General features: G+C 33.4%; 2 protein-coding genes across 3 annotated transcripts; both read right to left on the reverse strand.

Annotated features, from left to right (window-relative positions):
- Window positions 1-966: 966 nt before the first annotated feature.
- Window positions 967-5,870, reverse strand: LOC127119803 (vacuolar protein sorting-associated protein 25). 2 transcript variants are annotated; one of them, XM_051050129.1, is made up of 7 exons: window positions 5,292-5,870; window positions 4,917-5,056; window positions 4,715-4,768; window positions 4,544-4,632; window positions 4,389-4,464; window positions 3,190-3,313; window positions 1,272-1,418 (listed from the first exon to the last, which is right to left on the reverse strand). In XM_051050129.1, the coding sequence occupies exons 1-6, from the start codon at window positions 5,348-5,350 to the stop codon at window positions 3,231-3,233; spliced, it is 501 nt and encodes a 166-aa protein (XP_050906086.1). In that variant the 5' UTR covers window positions 5,351-5,870; the 3' UTR covers window positions 1,272-1,418; window positions 3,190-3,230. The 2 variants fall into 2 exon arrangements, with proteins under 2 accessions (XP_050906085.1, XP_050906086.1); XM_051050128.1 differs by lacking the exon at window positions 3,190-3,313 and having other exon boundaries at window positions 967-1,418.
- A 7,515-nt stretch (window positions 5,871-13,385) lies between these two features.
- Window positions 13,386-15,683, reverse strand: LOC127119804 (pentatricopeptide repeat-containing protein At1g31920). Its single transcript, XM_051050130.1, has one exon. The coding sequence runs from the start codon at window positions 15,318-15,320 to the stop codon at window positions 13,503-13,505; it is 1,818 nt and encodes a 605-aa protein (XP_050906087.1). The 5' UTR covers window positions 15,321-15,683; the 3' UTR covers window positions 13,386-13,502.
- Between the last annotated feature and the right edge of the window lie 250 nt (window positions 15,684-15,933).

Here is a 15,933-nt window from a genome sequence, read left to right on the forward strand (position 1 = left end):
ACGGATGTTCTTCTCTTTTTACAGCACCAAGATTGGTACTAAAGTAACTGCGTAACCTTGAGTGTCCTATTTGAAAGAGCATTGTTCAAACCTTATTTCAATCATTCTAAAAATTAGCAAGACAAGTTTGTGAGGGTAAGAGGGTGAAATGACGCCTCTATGATCACGACCAGGGCGGATGGTGCCGCTCGCTTCCCTTTAACCTGGACAGAGAATCTGGTACGATCACCAATTTTAACTTTGACTACCTTTGCCTGGTGAGAGGAGGGTAGTTTGACGTTTGAATGAATTCAAAATCATGAGCTCTTACATGATGATCATATTAGATCAAGAGGAAGACAACGACAAATATTTGAGTAAATTTGATATGTGACCATTACATGGAATTGTTTACTAGATTATTGATGCTTTCTTTACCTCTTTTTCCTGAGAAAATGTTTAACATCTCCCTCAAAACATGAGTAATATGAAGCAACTCCAAATCTTGAGTAATATGGCCTGCTTCTCTCAAAACATGAGCAATCTGAAGCAACTCCAAATCCTGAGCTAATATAAAATGCCAGTCCCCATCCAACAGAATAGCTGACTCCATCATCAAATGAATTACGCCATTTTCTTCAGCTATTGTTAAATCTCAATGAATTGCCTATAACTCTGGTTGCAGTACGGAGCAGCAGCCCAATTAAAAAAAAAATCCACCATAAGAACATCCAGCTATTCCTCCACAAGGAGAAAAGACACCTTGTTGAAAAACAAAAGCATCACAACTTATTTTCAAGATACCAAGCTCTGGAGGTTTCTAATGTCTTTTACTATTTCTCATATTAAGTTGATGAAGAAAAATATATAATGATTACAAAAGTATTAACAATGGTAATAGCCTAATAGATTTTTTAGAGTTTTATTGATATTATAAATTGATTATTAAAATGGGACAAAAAGATTTTGTTAAAACCACGTATAAAATGAGCCATAACACATTGATTATTAATTAGATAATGTCAATGTCTATAATAACAAATGCTTTTAGGGCATTGGAAGATAGGAACCCACTCCCATTTATGAATTTCATGGTCACAAGGAATGCAGTTTCCCTAGCCTAACCAAGATTACATGACAAAGCTAAACTCTTAACACAGACAAGATTCCAAAATAATACTGGATGATAGTGATGCCAACTTGATCTTAGATATCTTTTCCAGTGACATACTCATCAAGTCAGATGGCAGGACAAGACCTTTCAAAGAAGTCATGTGAAATTCATCAAGATTCACCAGACTAACACAAAGTAAACAATTATACAGAAAACTTAATTCCTTCATCATCTGTTGAAGTTCCTTTAAATACCACAAGCTTCCCCTTCTGTTCTAATAGTTTCAATGCACGGTTCAAAATAGTTCTGTCTATCCCTTGAAGTTCTGCAGTAAATAAAAAACAATTAGAGCCAATGTCAAAACCATTGCACAGTCCCAGTCCAGCATGCAGGAACTAGCAGTATATATAATCATAAGAAAAAATGCCCTAAAAGGAAAGCTGATAGACTTAACAATGTAAGTTTGTGAAGTAGGTCAAAGGTTAAATGCCGAGAAGCAACAAACTCAAGGTGAAATAAACGTAAGGCAGTTCAGGTTTCTCGATGAAGGGTGGGATGGGGTTCATAAGCAAGTTTACTTGACCCCATATGATGTTTATAATATATGTCATGAAATTACAGATGCTAAGTTATGCTACTAAGAAACACATTGGCTTTTGAATTCAGTGCATCATGGAGTCCAATAAGCTACTAGAATACAATGCATCTATCTTAATGCAGACACCAGAAGTTGTGGTGTGGTGCGAGCCTCTAGTTACAACCTTACAGGGCGACATGACAGTCCCCAATAAAACATTTCCATTACTTTGGAATTGGTTCCACTTTTATTTTACATAACTACTGTATGTCAACTCTACTTCCACTTGTATTTTACAATTTGTCACTTAGTTTTTGAATTTCCAAATCAATCATGTTTACAATTACATGTTCTAACCTTTACAATATTGACTCACTCTTTAAATTTAAGGTTCATGCTTTCATATTAATTTTATACTAGCTTTTATGTGATTAATACAGCCGGGTGTGTCGTGTTAGATAATTTTCAAAATCTGCTATAGCACACCTGAGTTTATGCCATACTAGATTAGGTGTGTGCATGCATCAAATTAAAACCTCTACTGTCTCAACTCCACTTAAATGTTAGAAAAGAAAAATTGAAACCCCGCCACCTATAATGGTTAATTGTCTTTGTTGTAGTCCATTTTATCTTATAGCTTGTTCCCACCACCTATAATGGTCAATTGTTTTTGTTGTAGTAAACTGTTCTTAGATTGCATACTAGTCTATGACCTAATATGATATTTTCACCTTATACGGCTCCTCATGAATAAATCAATTCAAAAATCTTAAACAGCGCAAAGGTTCTATTCTATCATCTTTTCTGCCCTCTTATTTTTCTGTTAAATCTTAAACAGCGCAAAGGTTCAATCATCTTTTCTGCCCTCTTATCTTTCTGTTAAATCTTAAACAGCGCAAAGGTTCTATCATCTTTTCTGCCCTCTTATTTTTCTGTTAAATCTTTAAACAGCACAAAGGTTCTATCACTTTTTCTGCCCTCTTACTTTTCTGTTTTGAGAATGTTTCATTTTATAGTACAGCAGTACCCAAACTTGCAGTGGCAAAGGTCAAACGCTAGACGAAAGACAATCAAGCTCTGACATTATGTCAAAGAACCTATGAATCACGGACACCTCTAGGAGTAGGCGCGTCGTGGTGTCCGATACTTGTATGACACTCGTACGACACGTGTTGGAAAAGTCAAACAAGTGTCGGAAAAGTCAGACAAGTGTCGGAAAAGTCAGACAAGTGTTCCCCAAATAACTGATTTATTTTATTTGCTTTGACACTCTTTAAAACGGTGTCCGACATCCGTTTGACACTCATACAACACGTCCCGGAGAACTTAGACAAGTGTTTAAAAAAGAATTTGTTTTTTTCTTTGCTTCAACACACCTTATATATATTTTTAAGACAATTCTTACAATAATCTAAAAGGGTTAAACATGTGTTGAAGTAATGTTATCAATACAAAATTAAAGACAATAATTTTGATTAAGAAATTTTTAACTCTTTTCTAATAAATGAAGTTCAAATACTATTGTATATGTAGCGGTGTCGGTGTCCTATGTTTTTGACATTATCCTTGTCGGAGTGTCCCTGTCGTGTCGTGTCCCGGGGTCCGTGTCAGAGTCTGTGCTTCATAGCAAAGAACCACTTGTACTGAAAGTTTAAGCAAATAATAAACACTCAATTAAGATTTTACCTATAAATTAAAAAAATAATGACTTTCAATTTAAAGAATGAAAGAATTTGGTATATAAGGCAAAAAAGGTATGTCAAGTTCAAGCCTAGCTTTCTCATTAACTTATGTTTTGGTATTGATTTCCAACAAGGATATTAAGCTAGAGATATTTTATCACGAATTTATATTATACCCATTTTGGAGGGTTAAACATTTACAATACAATACAAGTAAGCAGGAACTGTAGCATGTTACTTTAGCATTTCACTTGCAGTAAAATTCTTTTGCAGTTTTTCAATTTAAACATTCGTTGTGATTGTGTAAAGCCTCTTTAAATTGTTAGTGGCTTGCACATTTTCCCCATCACCCTGTTGAAAGATAAAATATGTTTATTGCTTGCACATTTTCCCCATCACCCTTTTGAAAGATACAACTAAGCCATAAACATTTTTTAGTACTATATCAAACAAAACTAGAATGTAAAGATGAAAGACAAATCATTGAATTTTATACTAAGGATATCCAAAAACATTTTGGGGTATTTGCTCTTCGTCTATGCCATGATAACTTTCATCTTATCTTCAGTTGAGTCTGAGTAAAATTAAGGAAATATATCCTATGAAGCACTAACACGGACAACGGACACGACACCGACACAATAGTAGTAATTTGAAAAATAAATATTGAAGGTAATCACATGTGTCTGTGTCATGTGCGCGTCGGACACCGGACACGCTTCAGTTCAGAGGTGTTGGTGCTACAGAGAATATATCTATCTGAATTTCAATCTATCCCTCAATCACCATTAAGGATAAACAGTCCCATCCAAATGACTTGATCCAACCAAATTAGTGGGAAATAAACTGAAAGGCAAAACTATTTTACAAAGATCAACCAAAAGAATCAGCATCAAACCCTAATATATCATCATGCATGAAGAAATAATAAGACAACTATAGTATAATTAACCGGATATCATTGTCAAACTTGACCTATCCCAAATTATAGTACCAATTACCAAATACAAACTACAGATATCATTCAGTGCATTACCCGTTCCTTGAGATTCAGTTCCAAAGCGTATTTCCTCAATTGTCACAACACCATCTTCCAGTCCATTATCTTTTGCCTATCAATATTACAGTAAATTCAAAGGAAATAAATACCTATTTGCATGAAGTGATTATTAAACTAGAATTCAAACTTACAAACTGTAGTAAAATGTCAGCCCAATCTTGAATCCGGTGCCATAAAATAAGACATTTTCTACGTCCTTTATCCATCCATTCAGCTCGTCCTGTCAAACAGAATAACAAACCTGAGACATTTTCCCCTCGACCCAATTACCAGCATTACAAATCCAAAAACACAAAGCATACCCTCAGAAACTAAGGCTGAAAGGAACGCTTCTCTAGCTTCATGAGTAAGAGATCCTGCACTATCGAAAATCTGAAAACAATTATTCAACAAAAAAGTAGAAATAAACAAAACACAAAACTAAGCAAGTATTTATAAATAGGACTCGTCGATTTCGACAACCTCCATGGAAATTGGCAACAAAAGCAGGAAATTCAAGCTTACTTTCAATTACAGTATTTGTAAAAAGTGGAAATTCATCTTCAATTCCAATCACAAAAATCTTCTGTGTTTTACAGTAATCTATAATAAGCTCTTTCCATAACTGTATTTGCTTCTCTCTAGTGTCCCTTACTGGCTGCAAACTGAAAAGCAGAATCCAAATCAAAGACCTAATCAACCTCAAGTCAATCACTTTTTTCACTATTAACAATCACACAATAAGAATTATACATTGAAATTTGCAAATGAGTAAAAAATTGAACTCTTTGAATTAAGTACCAATTAAGTTACTTGACTCATTTGAATATGCACAATTTGCCAAATTTGAAAGAAAAAAATGAATTTGATCAACGAAAGAGAAGAAAAAGAGGAATTTACGTGAAGTAAGGTGGGTAATTGAAGAAATTAGGTAGTTTGAACTCTCCCAATTTCTGCATCTTTCAAGTGTTGCAATCTCAAAAGCTCGAACAATATTTCCCCAATTAGTTGAAGGCACGTGAAGGATTTCGTGAGTTGTCACGTGATTAAGTTGATTGCGCGAGTTACATGAACGAATGAAGAGACGGAAGAAGAAACTGGCAAGCTGCGAACCCTAGCACGATGACGATGGAAGAAGAAGACCGATGTAGAAGAAGCATAACAGTGGGGGAACGACAACGTTTTGGAGTATTCAACTAAATCGTTTATTTAATCTATAAATCTTTTACTTTTCAATTAAATAATTAAAAAAATTTCAAACCAGGCAGCATAAAAATTCTACAATATTCAATTAGTAATTTTTTTTTAAAAAATGAGAAAAAAATTAAGAAACAAAAAAAAACTATTGGTCGCATGAGAAGCAACCTTCATGTCGCTGTAAATAAAGATAAGCGGAGGATCAAGAACAAGTGTTAAAGGATTAAGAACAATTGTAGATTTTGGTTCAAGTTTGGTTAAATAGTCAACATACATATTCCTCTCTTTAAGACAATGATAGAGTTGGAATGCTTAATCCTTATCATGTAGTCCTACTTTTTAATAATGGCTAATAATGAAGAATGGAAACATCTTCATACTTTATAGGGTGAATCTATCTCTTAGTAATCTCTTTATGCATGCCCTTGAGAGCTTGAATAACATCATGATTCATAGTTTTGATTTTGACTAAGAAGTCATGTGAGGCGTATTGTTATCACAAAAGAAAAAAAATCATTTATAGCACACCAAATGACCCACATGGTAATGGGTATCACAATGTCAAACTTGTCAGTATTTTCACGAGATCGTATGAAAATCAAGTTACCCCCTAAAGAAAATCGAAGTTAGGACCCGCAATTAAGTTCCATATAGCTTATGCCTGATTACAATTAAACAAACTGTAAAGCAAAGTTTCATGTTCATTATCACAAATAGGGCAAGTAGAGCCTAAGTGGATGCCTCTATGATTCAAGATAGTTCGTGTGGCGATCGCGTGGGGCATTACTTGCCAGAGGAAGAATTGGATGTTGATTGAGATTTTAAGCTTCCAAAGCCAATTCCAAGAATCCGTAGGTAAGAGAGAAATCATCTCCTCATTATTCAACTAGCTATACGCTGACTTCAACTAGCTTATCTGAATTGCTTAAGGTACACGTGGAGCATAATGAATAGTTGCATCCATGCAAAGCGCCATTTGTCTCGATGTGATAGAAAGGTCGTTGGAAGCGGTTATTTCGATTAGTATAAATAAAAGGTCTTAGTGCTAGGATCAGGGTGTGTTCAAAGTGTGTACAAAATCTGTAAAATTTACCAAGTATCCGCGTGTAGAGAAACAGTAAATTGAGAAATGTATGTTTGATTTACACCATTGTCGTTTACTTTGAAGTAATTCAATTCATATTTATTTTTCATAAATATTTCTTTATTTTAAAGATTCATCTTTGTTGTCATTTATCTTCGTTCTTACAAGGTTTCTCTTTATTTTGTGTTGATCATTTACTTTTTAAGTATTTTCACGAATAATTATCGTTGCAAACATTGTCGAAGTGTTTATGTTCACTAGAACTCACTTTAACAAATAATTAACACATGTCTTAGGATCAATCTGATCGATCATGTGTCTGAACCTGTACCATTTATGGCAAGTTCGACGCCTACGCATTCGATTTCACATACTTAACCTATTTTGACTTACATTGGGCCTAGAGGGCCTCCTACCCCCCCCCCCCCCCCCTCCGTTTGGAAATGTTCTAAACAGACCTTCAATACCCCCTGGTTTCTCTATACCCTTTGGTGGTCGAGAACAACCATATTAGTAGAATGTTTAGGGTTTTAGGCAATGGCACATAACCGTTGCTAGAAGGCGGAAAGTTATTATATAAACAAAAGGCAATAATTAAGCGACGATTATGTTGCTTATCGTATAAGCTGCTTTTTTTTTATGTTTTAGGTCATAATCAGGTAAAAACATGCTTAACATATATAACGAGCAATATCGACATCAATTATTTCTAGCCTTTTATGGTACAATTTGTTGTGTGCAAATGTGAGTGGTTAAAGTTCCACATTGCCTACGAATGAGTGAAATGTTGGATTTATAAGAGAGATGAATCATTTTTATCTAACATCTTATGGTTTGGGATTTAGATGTGTTGTCTCTCTCTCTCTCTCTCTCTCTCTCTCTCTCACTCTCTCTCTCTTGTGGTCCTGGAGCATTAGTCTCAATGGTACTCTCGACTTCCCCATACTTCCTAACAATTGTATCAGAGTCGTAGTTCGACTTTGTGGGGGTGCGGGAGTTGGATCCGGTGTTGGATTCTGTTATAGGATGTGGAGGAATCACACTTGTGAGGGAAAATATTGAGTGCAAGTGTGAGTAGTTAAAATCCCACATTGCATATGAATGAGTGAAATGTTGGATTTATAAGAGAGAGATGACCCATTTACCTAACACCTTAAAGTTTTTTATTGAGATGTGGTGTCTCCATCTCTTGTGGTACTCCCGATTTTCCCGGACTCCCCAATACAATTATTATTATAAAAGAATCATTGCCATTTTTATTTTTTAAGCGCACTTCATAACCGATCTATTGAGTATGCTAAATTTAAAAAATAAATATAAAAGTTGAAACATATTTATAATAAAATTCATTTTATATATGCGCACATAAAATATTTATTAAAAGGCAATTAACAAATAATTTCCCCAACTTTATACTTAATAAAAATTGGTTCATTTCATGAGTGCATACCTAAAATATAAAAAATGTCACATATACGATTAGGCAATAAAATTTTCGTTTGTTGTCTTTTGTTTTGGAATCCATTTTTTTTGCCTTCGAACATCGATTCTTAGTTGTCTTAAATCATAAATGTTATAGTGATATGCTTCGAAATGATCTTTTCAAAACGTGTCTACGAGGATTCTTCTTAAATAGAGTGTGTTCGAAAGGATCCTTTTAGACATGATCAAAATGGAATGCTTATGGGATCTTTGAGAAATACATAAAATATTGACTTGTTAGAACCTTTAATGGTTATGGTTCCCGAAAAGAGTGGAAGGAGAATACCATTTTGTGTTTGCGTCGGGGTTGGTTATGACAAATTAGATTTTAATAAAATTTAAGAAATATATTAATGATTTTTTATCATAATTTTTTTATTCATCAAACATAATTTTATAAACTTTGTTTGTTTTTAAGATGATATAAATATATGCAATTATTTTATAAAAGAAATAAAATTTAATTTATATAATGTGTCAATGTAATTCTACACATGCATTTAATTCAATGATTGAATTAAAATATTATTCTTAAATATTTCACTTTTACAATCATATGTTTTCAAGCAAAGTCTAGTACGTTTAAAGAATTTTTTAGTTTCTTTTTATAGTTTTAGTGAAAATTTTGCGTCACACTTTTTCTCTCTAAAAATATTTTCTTTCTATGTCTTTTCTCTAGTTGTTTGCATTTCTTTTTTTTTCTTGAAATTTAAATTGTCGAATTCTAATGTATTCTTTGGATGGGTTCGAGAGTTTGTCAGTGGTGTGTCACTAGTCTCTTTGTAAACTGTTTCAGGTGATTTCAGGGTTCTTTGGCAAGGTTTAGTCCAACAATAGTTGTCATCTGTCTATTATGTATCTTCTCGCTGACGACCGATCTTTAATGATTGTTGGTCAGATCGGTTCTTAACCGTCGTTTGATATGGTCAAATCAACAATTGATATTTTCGTCGTCGTTGATGGTCCTTTTGTTGTTCAATAAACGTCAGTAGTTGTTTATGGGTAGGCATAGAAGTAGGTTGTGGTTCTAGATTGGACATGGGTTACCACTATGGTTTCCTTCCAAACCGATTATGATTTGCTTTTGCATTGTCTAATTTTGTGTTAACATTGCTCGTTAAATCGTTCATAGATTCATGTTATCTCTATTAGTTGTTCAGACGCCTAACTGAGACAGGTTGATTATTTTGTCTCCATCTTCGGTTTCAGTGTCTCAGCCTATTTGACCAAAAATGGTTGTAATTGCTTGTTGGAGTTTGTTAACGAGTTATTGGTTAATAAACTTGTTATCGTGTTGGCGGTCGAATTTATTCGTTGTTTTCAAATTTTGAGTTTATGTTGTCATATCACACATTTCACACTTTATTTTCAATGGGTTCGTTGAATTGTGTGCGTGATGCGTGCGTCTCTTTCCTTTTTGTTTTGTTTGCTCTTTGTTTTCACTTGATTAGGCTCTATGTCCTCCAATTTTCTTGTACTTTTCTTTTTTAATCTATTTAGACGATGCAAATTCTTCTGCATTTATTTTTCCTTTAAAAAAATAGTATAAGATTAAAAGGTCATATATCCAGCCTATAATGAGTATCATCCTTAACCCTAATACCTAGTATGTGGTATAAGAAGAAGAGAATATATGTCACTCCTTGTTGAGAATGGATAATCTCCTGCCTTTTGCAATCAGTCATCCATTTCGCTATAAATTAATGGTTGGAAAAATAAATAAATACTATTAAGTAAAAAAGAGAAAAGTTTATCACAAATCCAACAATTGTCATTAGTATTGCACTAACAATGTGTGTGTGAGAGAACAACGGAGAATCCATACTCCTATTTGTTGGGCACTTGACTTGGCCCTGAACTACCATTAATTGGATCAAAATAAACACTAATATTTATTAAAGAAATTCTCAATATACCTAATGTATTTCTTAGAGATTCCGTAAAAACTCTATTTTGACCCTATTTAGAGGGAGTATTCTAGAGCATATCACTACAATATTTATGGTTTTAGACAAGGGTATAGTGGAAGGCATGGAATCATTACCAAAACAAAAGGCAACGATTTAGCAACGATTTTGTTGCTTATTGTATATATTCCATTTTTTTATATTTTAGGTAATATTTGTAACACCTTAAATTCGATTAATTGATTTAATTGAATTGTTTATGTATTTATTTGGTTATTAAGTGTTTTAATTAAAATAAATTATGTGAGTATCTGGGTTGGTGGGGCGTAATGATATTGGTAGGGTGTAGTGAGAATATGAGTGTTTTGTAGAATAATTATCAATAACTAGAATATTAGTATTTTTAATTAATTATATTTAATATTATAAATAAAAAAGATTGGTGGTTTTATGTTAGAAATTATTTAGTAGTTAAAATTAAAGAGAAAATATGAGTTAGTAGAAAAATAAGGGGCAATTAGGATATTTGGAGAATAAGTTGGGGGTAGTAAGGAAAATACATAAATGAAAGAATTAGGTTTTTATTTATAAATAGAGGAATGTGAAAATTGGGAGAAGTTTTACTATATGCAAAATAGGAGTTAGAGAAAAAGTGAGAAGAATAAGTCTAGGACCTACGGAGGGAAGAAACAATTTCTAATTGGAGAATTTGCTACTGGGAGAAAGGGGGAGAAATGGCTTTTACTATGGGTGTATTACAAGGTAGGGTAGATAAGAGAGGTATTTGCTCTCATTAGGGTTGTATAATTATGTTTTGGATGTATTATTGTTTTTTTTTTCAAATCTGAAATTGGTGATTGATTATGTTGATTATTCGATTGATTATGATTGAATTCATGTTTAAATCATCATGTATATGCATATGTAATTTTCTGCCATTGATAAATATATAAAGCTTTGATCATGAGTATAAATATTGGTGAATTCGATGATTTAATTGTATGACAAATTGTCATGAATCATGATGGATATATGTATTATAAGATATTTGATTGTTATAATAATACGGTGTACTGTGCAATTCCTATTTTGGGTTAATTAAATGTGGAAAATATGAGTTAGAATAATGGATGAAGATTCGTGAACGAGAGGGATGCAGATCATGGGAAAAATTGTTTTTTTAAAATAACTAGTGTCAATCGATTGACAAAAAAACATGACAATCGATTGTCATTCTCAACTAATGGATTGCATGGCCTCTTGGAGTGAATTTTGATAAAGTAAGAATGAAAACAATTTTGATGTCAATCGATTGACTTAGGCCAAAATTTGAAAATCATGTTTCAAACTATGTTGCATTGCCCAACAATTTTGGTCATAACTTTAGTTTCGTAGGTCCAAATGAGGTGTTGTTTGAAACGTTGGAGAGCTAAGACGCATGGCTACCTCATGGTAGTACTTGGTGAGATAATTGTTATATGTAGTCGTATATTCACCGTAGGAATGTATGTAATGAAATGTATGGATAATTTTGTGAATCGTTATTTCTACTTAATGATGAATTTATGTTAAATGGTTTAACATGATTGAATGCCGCATGAATACGCATTTGATGTGGTGCTTCTGTTTGGTGTTATTTTTTATTTATTGTGGCGTTAATCAACTATTGTGTATTGAGTATAATATTATGCATAATTGAGGTGATTGTATGGTGATTATTTTGGTGATAATGCACGTTGTTAAAAATCATGCATCATGGCGTACGGGCTTCAGTCCAATTTTGGTGTGCTCTGGTATAATGGATTCAGGAACGAGTAGCTGATTTTAGATGAGAATCGGTGAAGCGTTGCTTATGGTGATAATAGCGAATTAATGTGCTTTGATCGATTGTGTGGATTCAGGAGTGAGTAGCTGGTTCTAGATGGAAATTGGTGAAGTGTTACTTATGGTGATAATAGCGAATTGGTGTGCTATGGTCCTATGGTGGGGATTCAGGAGTGAAATAGACATGTGTTGTCCATAATGGTACCACGTGCATAAGTGTCACGTTGTGTCGTGAATCACATTACATACATATAACTGTATATTATTGTGATTGGGTGTGAGATTGTGGTGATGTTGATTGTCTATTGAATATGTGCTATGTATTATGATTCTTCACTTTCGCATTCTTTACATTGTTCACATTGAATGTTTTTTTCACCCTTTTGCTTCATGTTTTCTACCATGGACATCTTGCAGATAACCAGGAGTGAGCATTGTAGATGTGTGTGGAAGGTGACTTGTTGCAACTACTCTTCATTTTATTTATTTATTGCTTTGTCATACATTAGTGTTTTTTAGTGCTTTGATTGTGTAACATCGGGGACAAGACTTGTTATGATTTTTTGAGTTAATGTTGATTTTGTCGGTTTGAAGTTTATGACTTTATTTATAAAATTGCCATGAAATATTTTTCTGCAGTGTAATTTCAAATAATTTGATGTGTTTAGATTTTCAAAGGATTGTCGTTGGTGACACCTTAAAATATCGTGTAAATCTTTTTAAATAAGTCTAAGAATTTTGGGTGATATAATATTCATATAAAATCATGCTTAAAATATAGACTTAAATGGATTTTTGATCCCCGTAAAGTTAGCGGTTTTTTAATTTTGGTCTATGTAATTTTCTTTTTTTGTTTAAGTCCTTGTATCTCACTTTTTGTGTTGGTTTTAGTAAGGACTAAAAATAACACAAGAGTGAGATATAGGGACTCAGACAAAAAAAAATTACAGAGATCAAAATCAATTATAAAAGAATCATTGTCTTTTTTATTGCCATTGAGTATGCTAAATTTAAAAAGTAAATATAAGTTTATAAAAAAATTCATTTTATGATTGCTCGCACAAAATATCAAGAAAATCAAAAGTCAATTTATAAGTAATCGAATCAACTTTGTACTGGATAAAAATGGGTTCATTTCATGAATGCATACATAAAATATAAAAATTGTCACATATACAAATAGGCAACATAATCATCGTCTGTTGTCTTTTGTGTTGGCATCAGTTTTCTGCCTTCCAACAACAATTCTTAACTGTTATCTAAAATCATAAATATTAGTGATATGCTTCGAAAAGATCTTTTTAAAACAATGTGTCTGGGGAAATTCTTCTGCAACATAGGAATTTTTAGGATTTTTGAAAAATACATGTATTAACTAGTACTCTATTTCAATAGTTTTAAATTACACTTCCTCTTATTCTCTTCTGTTCTTATATAAGCCTCGAATTTTTTTACTCTATCTTGTTATCTTGTACTCAAACATAAACAAAACAAAAAGAGTTACAAAGATACGTCAAAATATAAGGATATAACAGCTATAACAAAGGTGTGTGAGAAATGTGAATTGAGGCAGGAAAATTACCACCCTCAAGAACAAGCTCATAAACATAATCAAATTCACCAATAATCTTTACATGAACAAGTTCCATCTTTAAAATGGTGGAAACGATGACGATCTCTTACGGTAATTTCCCTTTCATAGATCATGGAAATGTATTTAGTGTAAGTATGACAGTCACTGCACATCCTAAGATTTCTTGTTATTCTTAAAGGAGATCCTTCTGATGTATGTATCAATCCAAAAGCAATTGCTAGCTTCTGGCTATGACATTTCAACCTCTCCCTCTTTTCTTCTTCATCTACATCAAGCAACACTTGTGATGTATCTGGTATATGCCCTTCGAATTTCAATTGCCATTCCATTTGGTGAATCATGTCATAGATGGTGTTCCATTGTTGTGTAGACTTGTCTTGTGAAACAAACTTGTACACTTTCCTCTTCGTTTCAATCAAACTAAACCCGGGTGTTTGTACTAAGTTTTTTTCGGCCAATTTTGTTCTGACCTTTGCTACATCGTCCCACTTTTGCGCCTTCGCGTACATATTTGCTAGCACCAAATAATCGCCAGTGTTGTTTTGATTCAACACGAAGAGATTTCTGGCCGCAATCTCTCCGATTTCTAAGTTATGATGAACTTTACAGGCACTTAAAAGGCTCCTCCAAATCACATCATTAGGCTTAATTAACATGCTCTTTATGAGTTCATAGGCTTCCTTTAGCATCCCAAATCTTCCCAAGAGATCCACCATGCAACCATAATGCTGAACCGTTGGTTCGATACCATGCTCAAATTGCATGCTTTTGAAACATTGAAGACCCTCGTCGACAAGACCAGCATGACTGCAAGCACTCAATACTCCAACATAGACAACATCGTCTGGTGCCAAACCTTCTTCCAACATTTCTGAGAAAACTTTAAGAGCTTCCTTACCATGTCCATGAATGGCAAGACCAGATATCATTACAGTGTAAGAATATCTATTCTTCTCCGACATTTTTTCAAATACGCGCAAACCTTTTTCAAGACACCCACACTTTACATACATATCAATCAACGATGTTTCCACAACAACATTAAGTTCACTAATGTTCCTCAACAAGATCCCATGTATACACTTTCCAAGATTAGGAGAACCCAAATGACTACAAGCAGAAAGCACATTCACTAGTGTGCTTTCCTCAACCCTACATCTTCCTTCCCTACTCATCTCTCCAAGAAGCATCAAACACTCATTCCACATTTCAACACAAACATGAGCACCAATAATAGCACTCCATGAAGCAACACTCTTTTCACCCATTTTATCAAACACATCCCGGGCACACTCTACCGCCCCGCACTTACCATACATGTTGATCAAACTATTTTGCACAAACACATCACCTTCAAGACCCATCTTAAAAACATGTCCATGAATCTGAACTCCTTCGTTTCGCGCACCTAATAAAGAACAAGCCTTAAGAACAAAAGGATAAGTGAACTTATCAGGCTCAATTCCACCTTCAAGCATTTCAACATAAAGCAACAAAGCTTCTTCAAATCTCATGTTATTGACACTTCCTCTAATCATTGTATTGTAATCAAAGCTACATGGTTCATCCATTTGAGAGAAAATTGAGCAAGCATAATCCATGCTACCCCATTTTGTTAAAGCACAAGTTGCAACAAGATTGCTCATACAGAAAGAATCAAAGAAAATACCCCATTTCAAAACATGGGCATGAACTTGCTTAAATTCCTCCATACTATTGCACCTTTTGAGTAAACATAACCATCCCTTTTCATTGAAACTATGGCTCAATTCAAAGCAATGCGGTTGATTATTTGTTAGTGACAAAAAATGGGTTTGGCTAAGGACAGTTGTCCCAGTCATCCTTTCACTGACACCACCATGTTATGTTCAACAAACTGAAAATAAACTTTGCAGCATTTCTAACAATATTTCAAAATAACTAAGAATGAATGAACTCAAAATCTGATATGATAGAAACTAAATAAGAGATAGCTTTTCACCAGATATGATGCATGTTGCAATTATGCATGAAATGGCATTGGGAAGAAGGAAAAGAAGCATTTTTGGTGTAATTTTGATGATTTTTTTCTGGAAAAAATGAAATGAAAGGTGAATTTTGGTGAAGAGTGTTTGTTTTAGAGAGGATTTGAATGTGATTCATGAAATCTGAAAGAGAATTTGAGACCATAATGTTACATTATGGGATTATGGGACAGAGGATTTATGGATAGGATAATGTTTGGTCCATAAGAGCCTTTTTGCAAATTAGAAGACCTATCATGTATCGCCACGTGTATGTTTGGATTTTAGATTTTTTGTTTTTGGATTTAATTTGTTTTCTATCATGCAAATATAGTTTTTTATTTATTTATTTTATTTAAGCTTTTAAGTCGTTGCAAATGTGTAAATTATATATTTTTGTCTCAATTTTGCAAAAAATAAATATATTGATATTGATTTTTGTACATGATTG

Source organism: Lathyrus oleraceus, chromosome 2 (assembly GCF_024323335.1).
Source record: "Lathyrus oleraceus cultivar Zhongwan6 chromosome 2, CAAS_Psat_ZW6_1.0, whole genome shotgun sequence".
Lineage (NCBI taxonomy): Eukaryota > Viridiplantae > Streptophyta > Magnoliopsida > Fabales > Fabaceae > Lathyrus > Lathyrus oleraceus.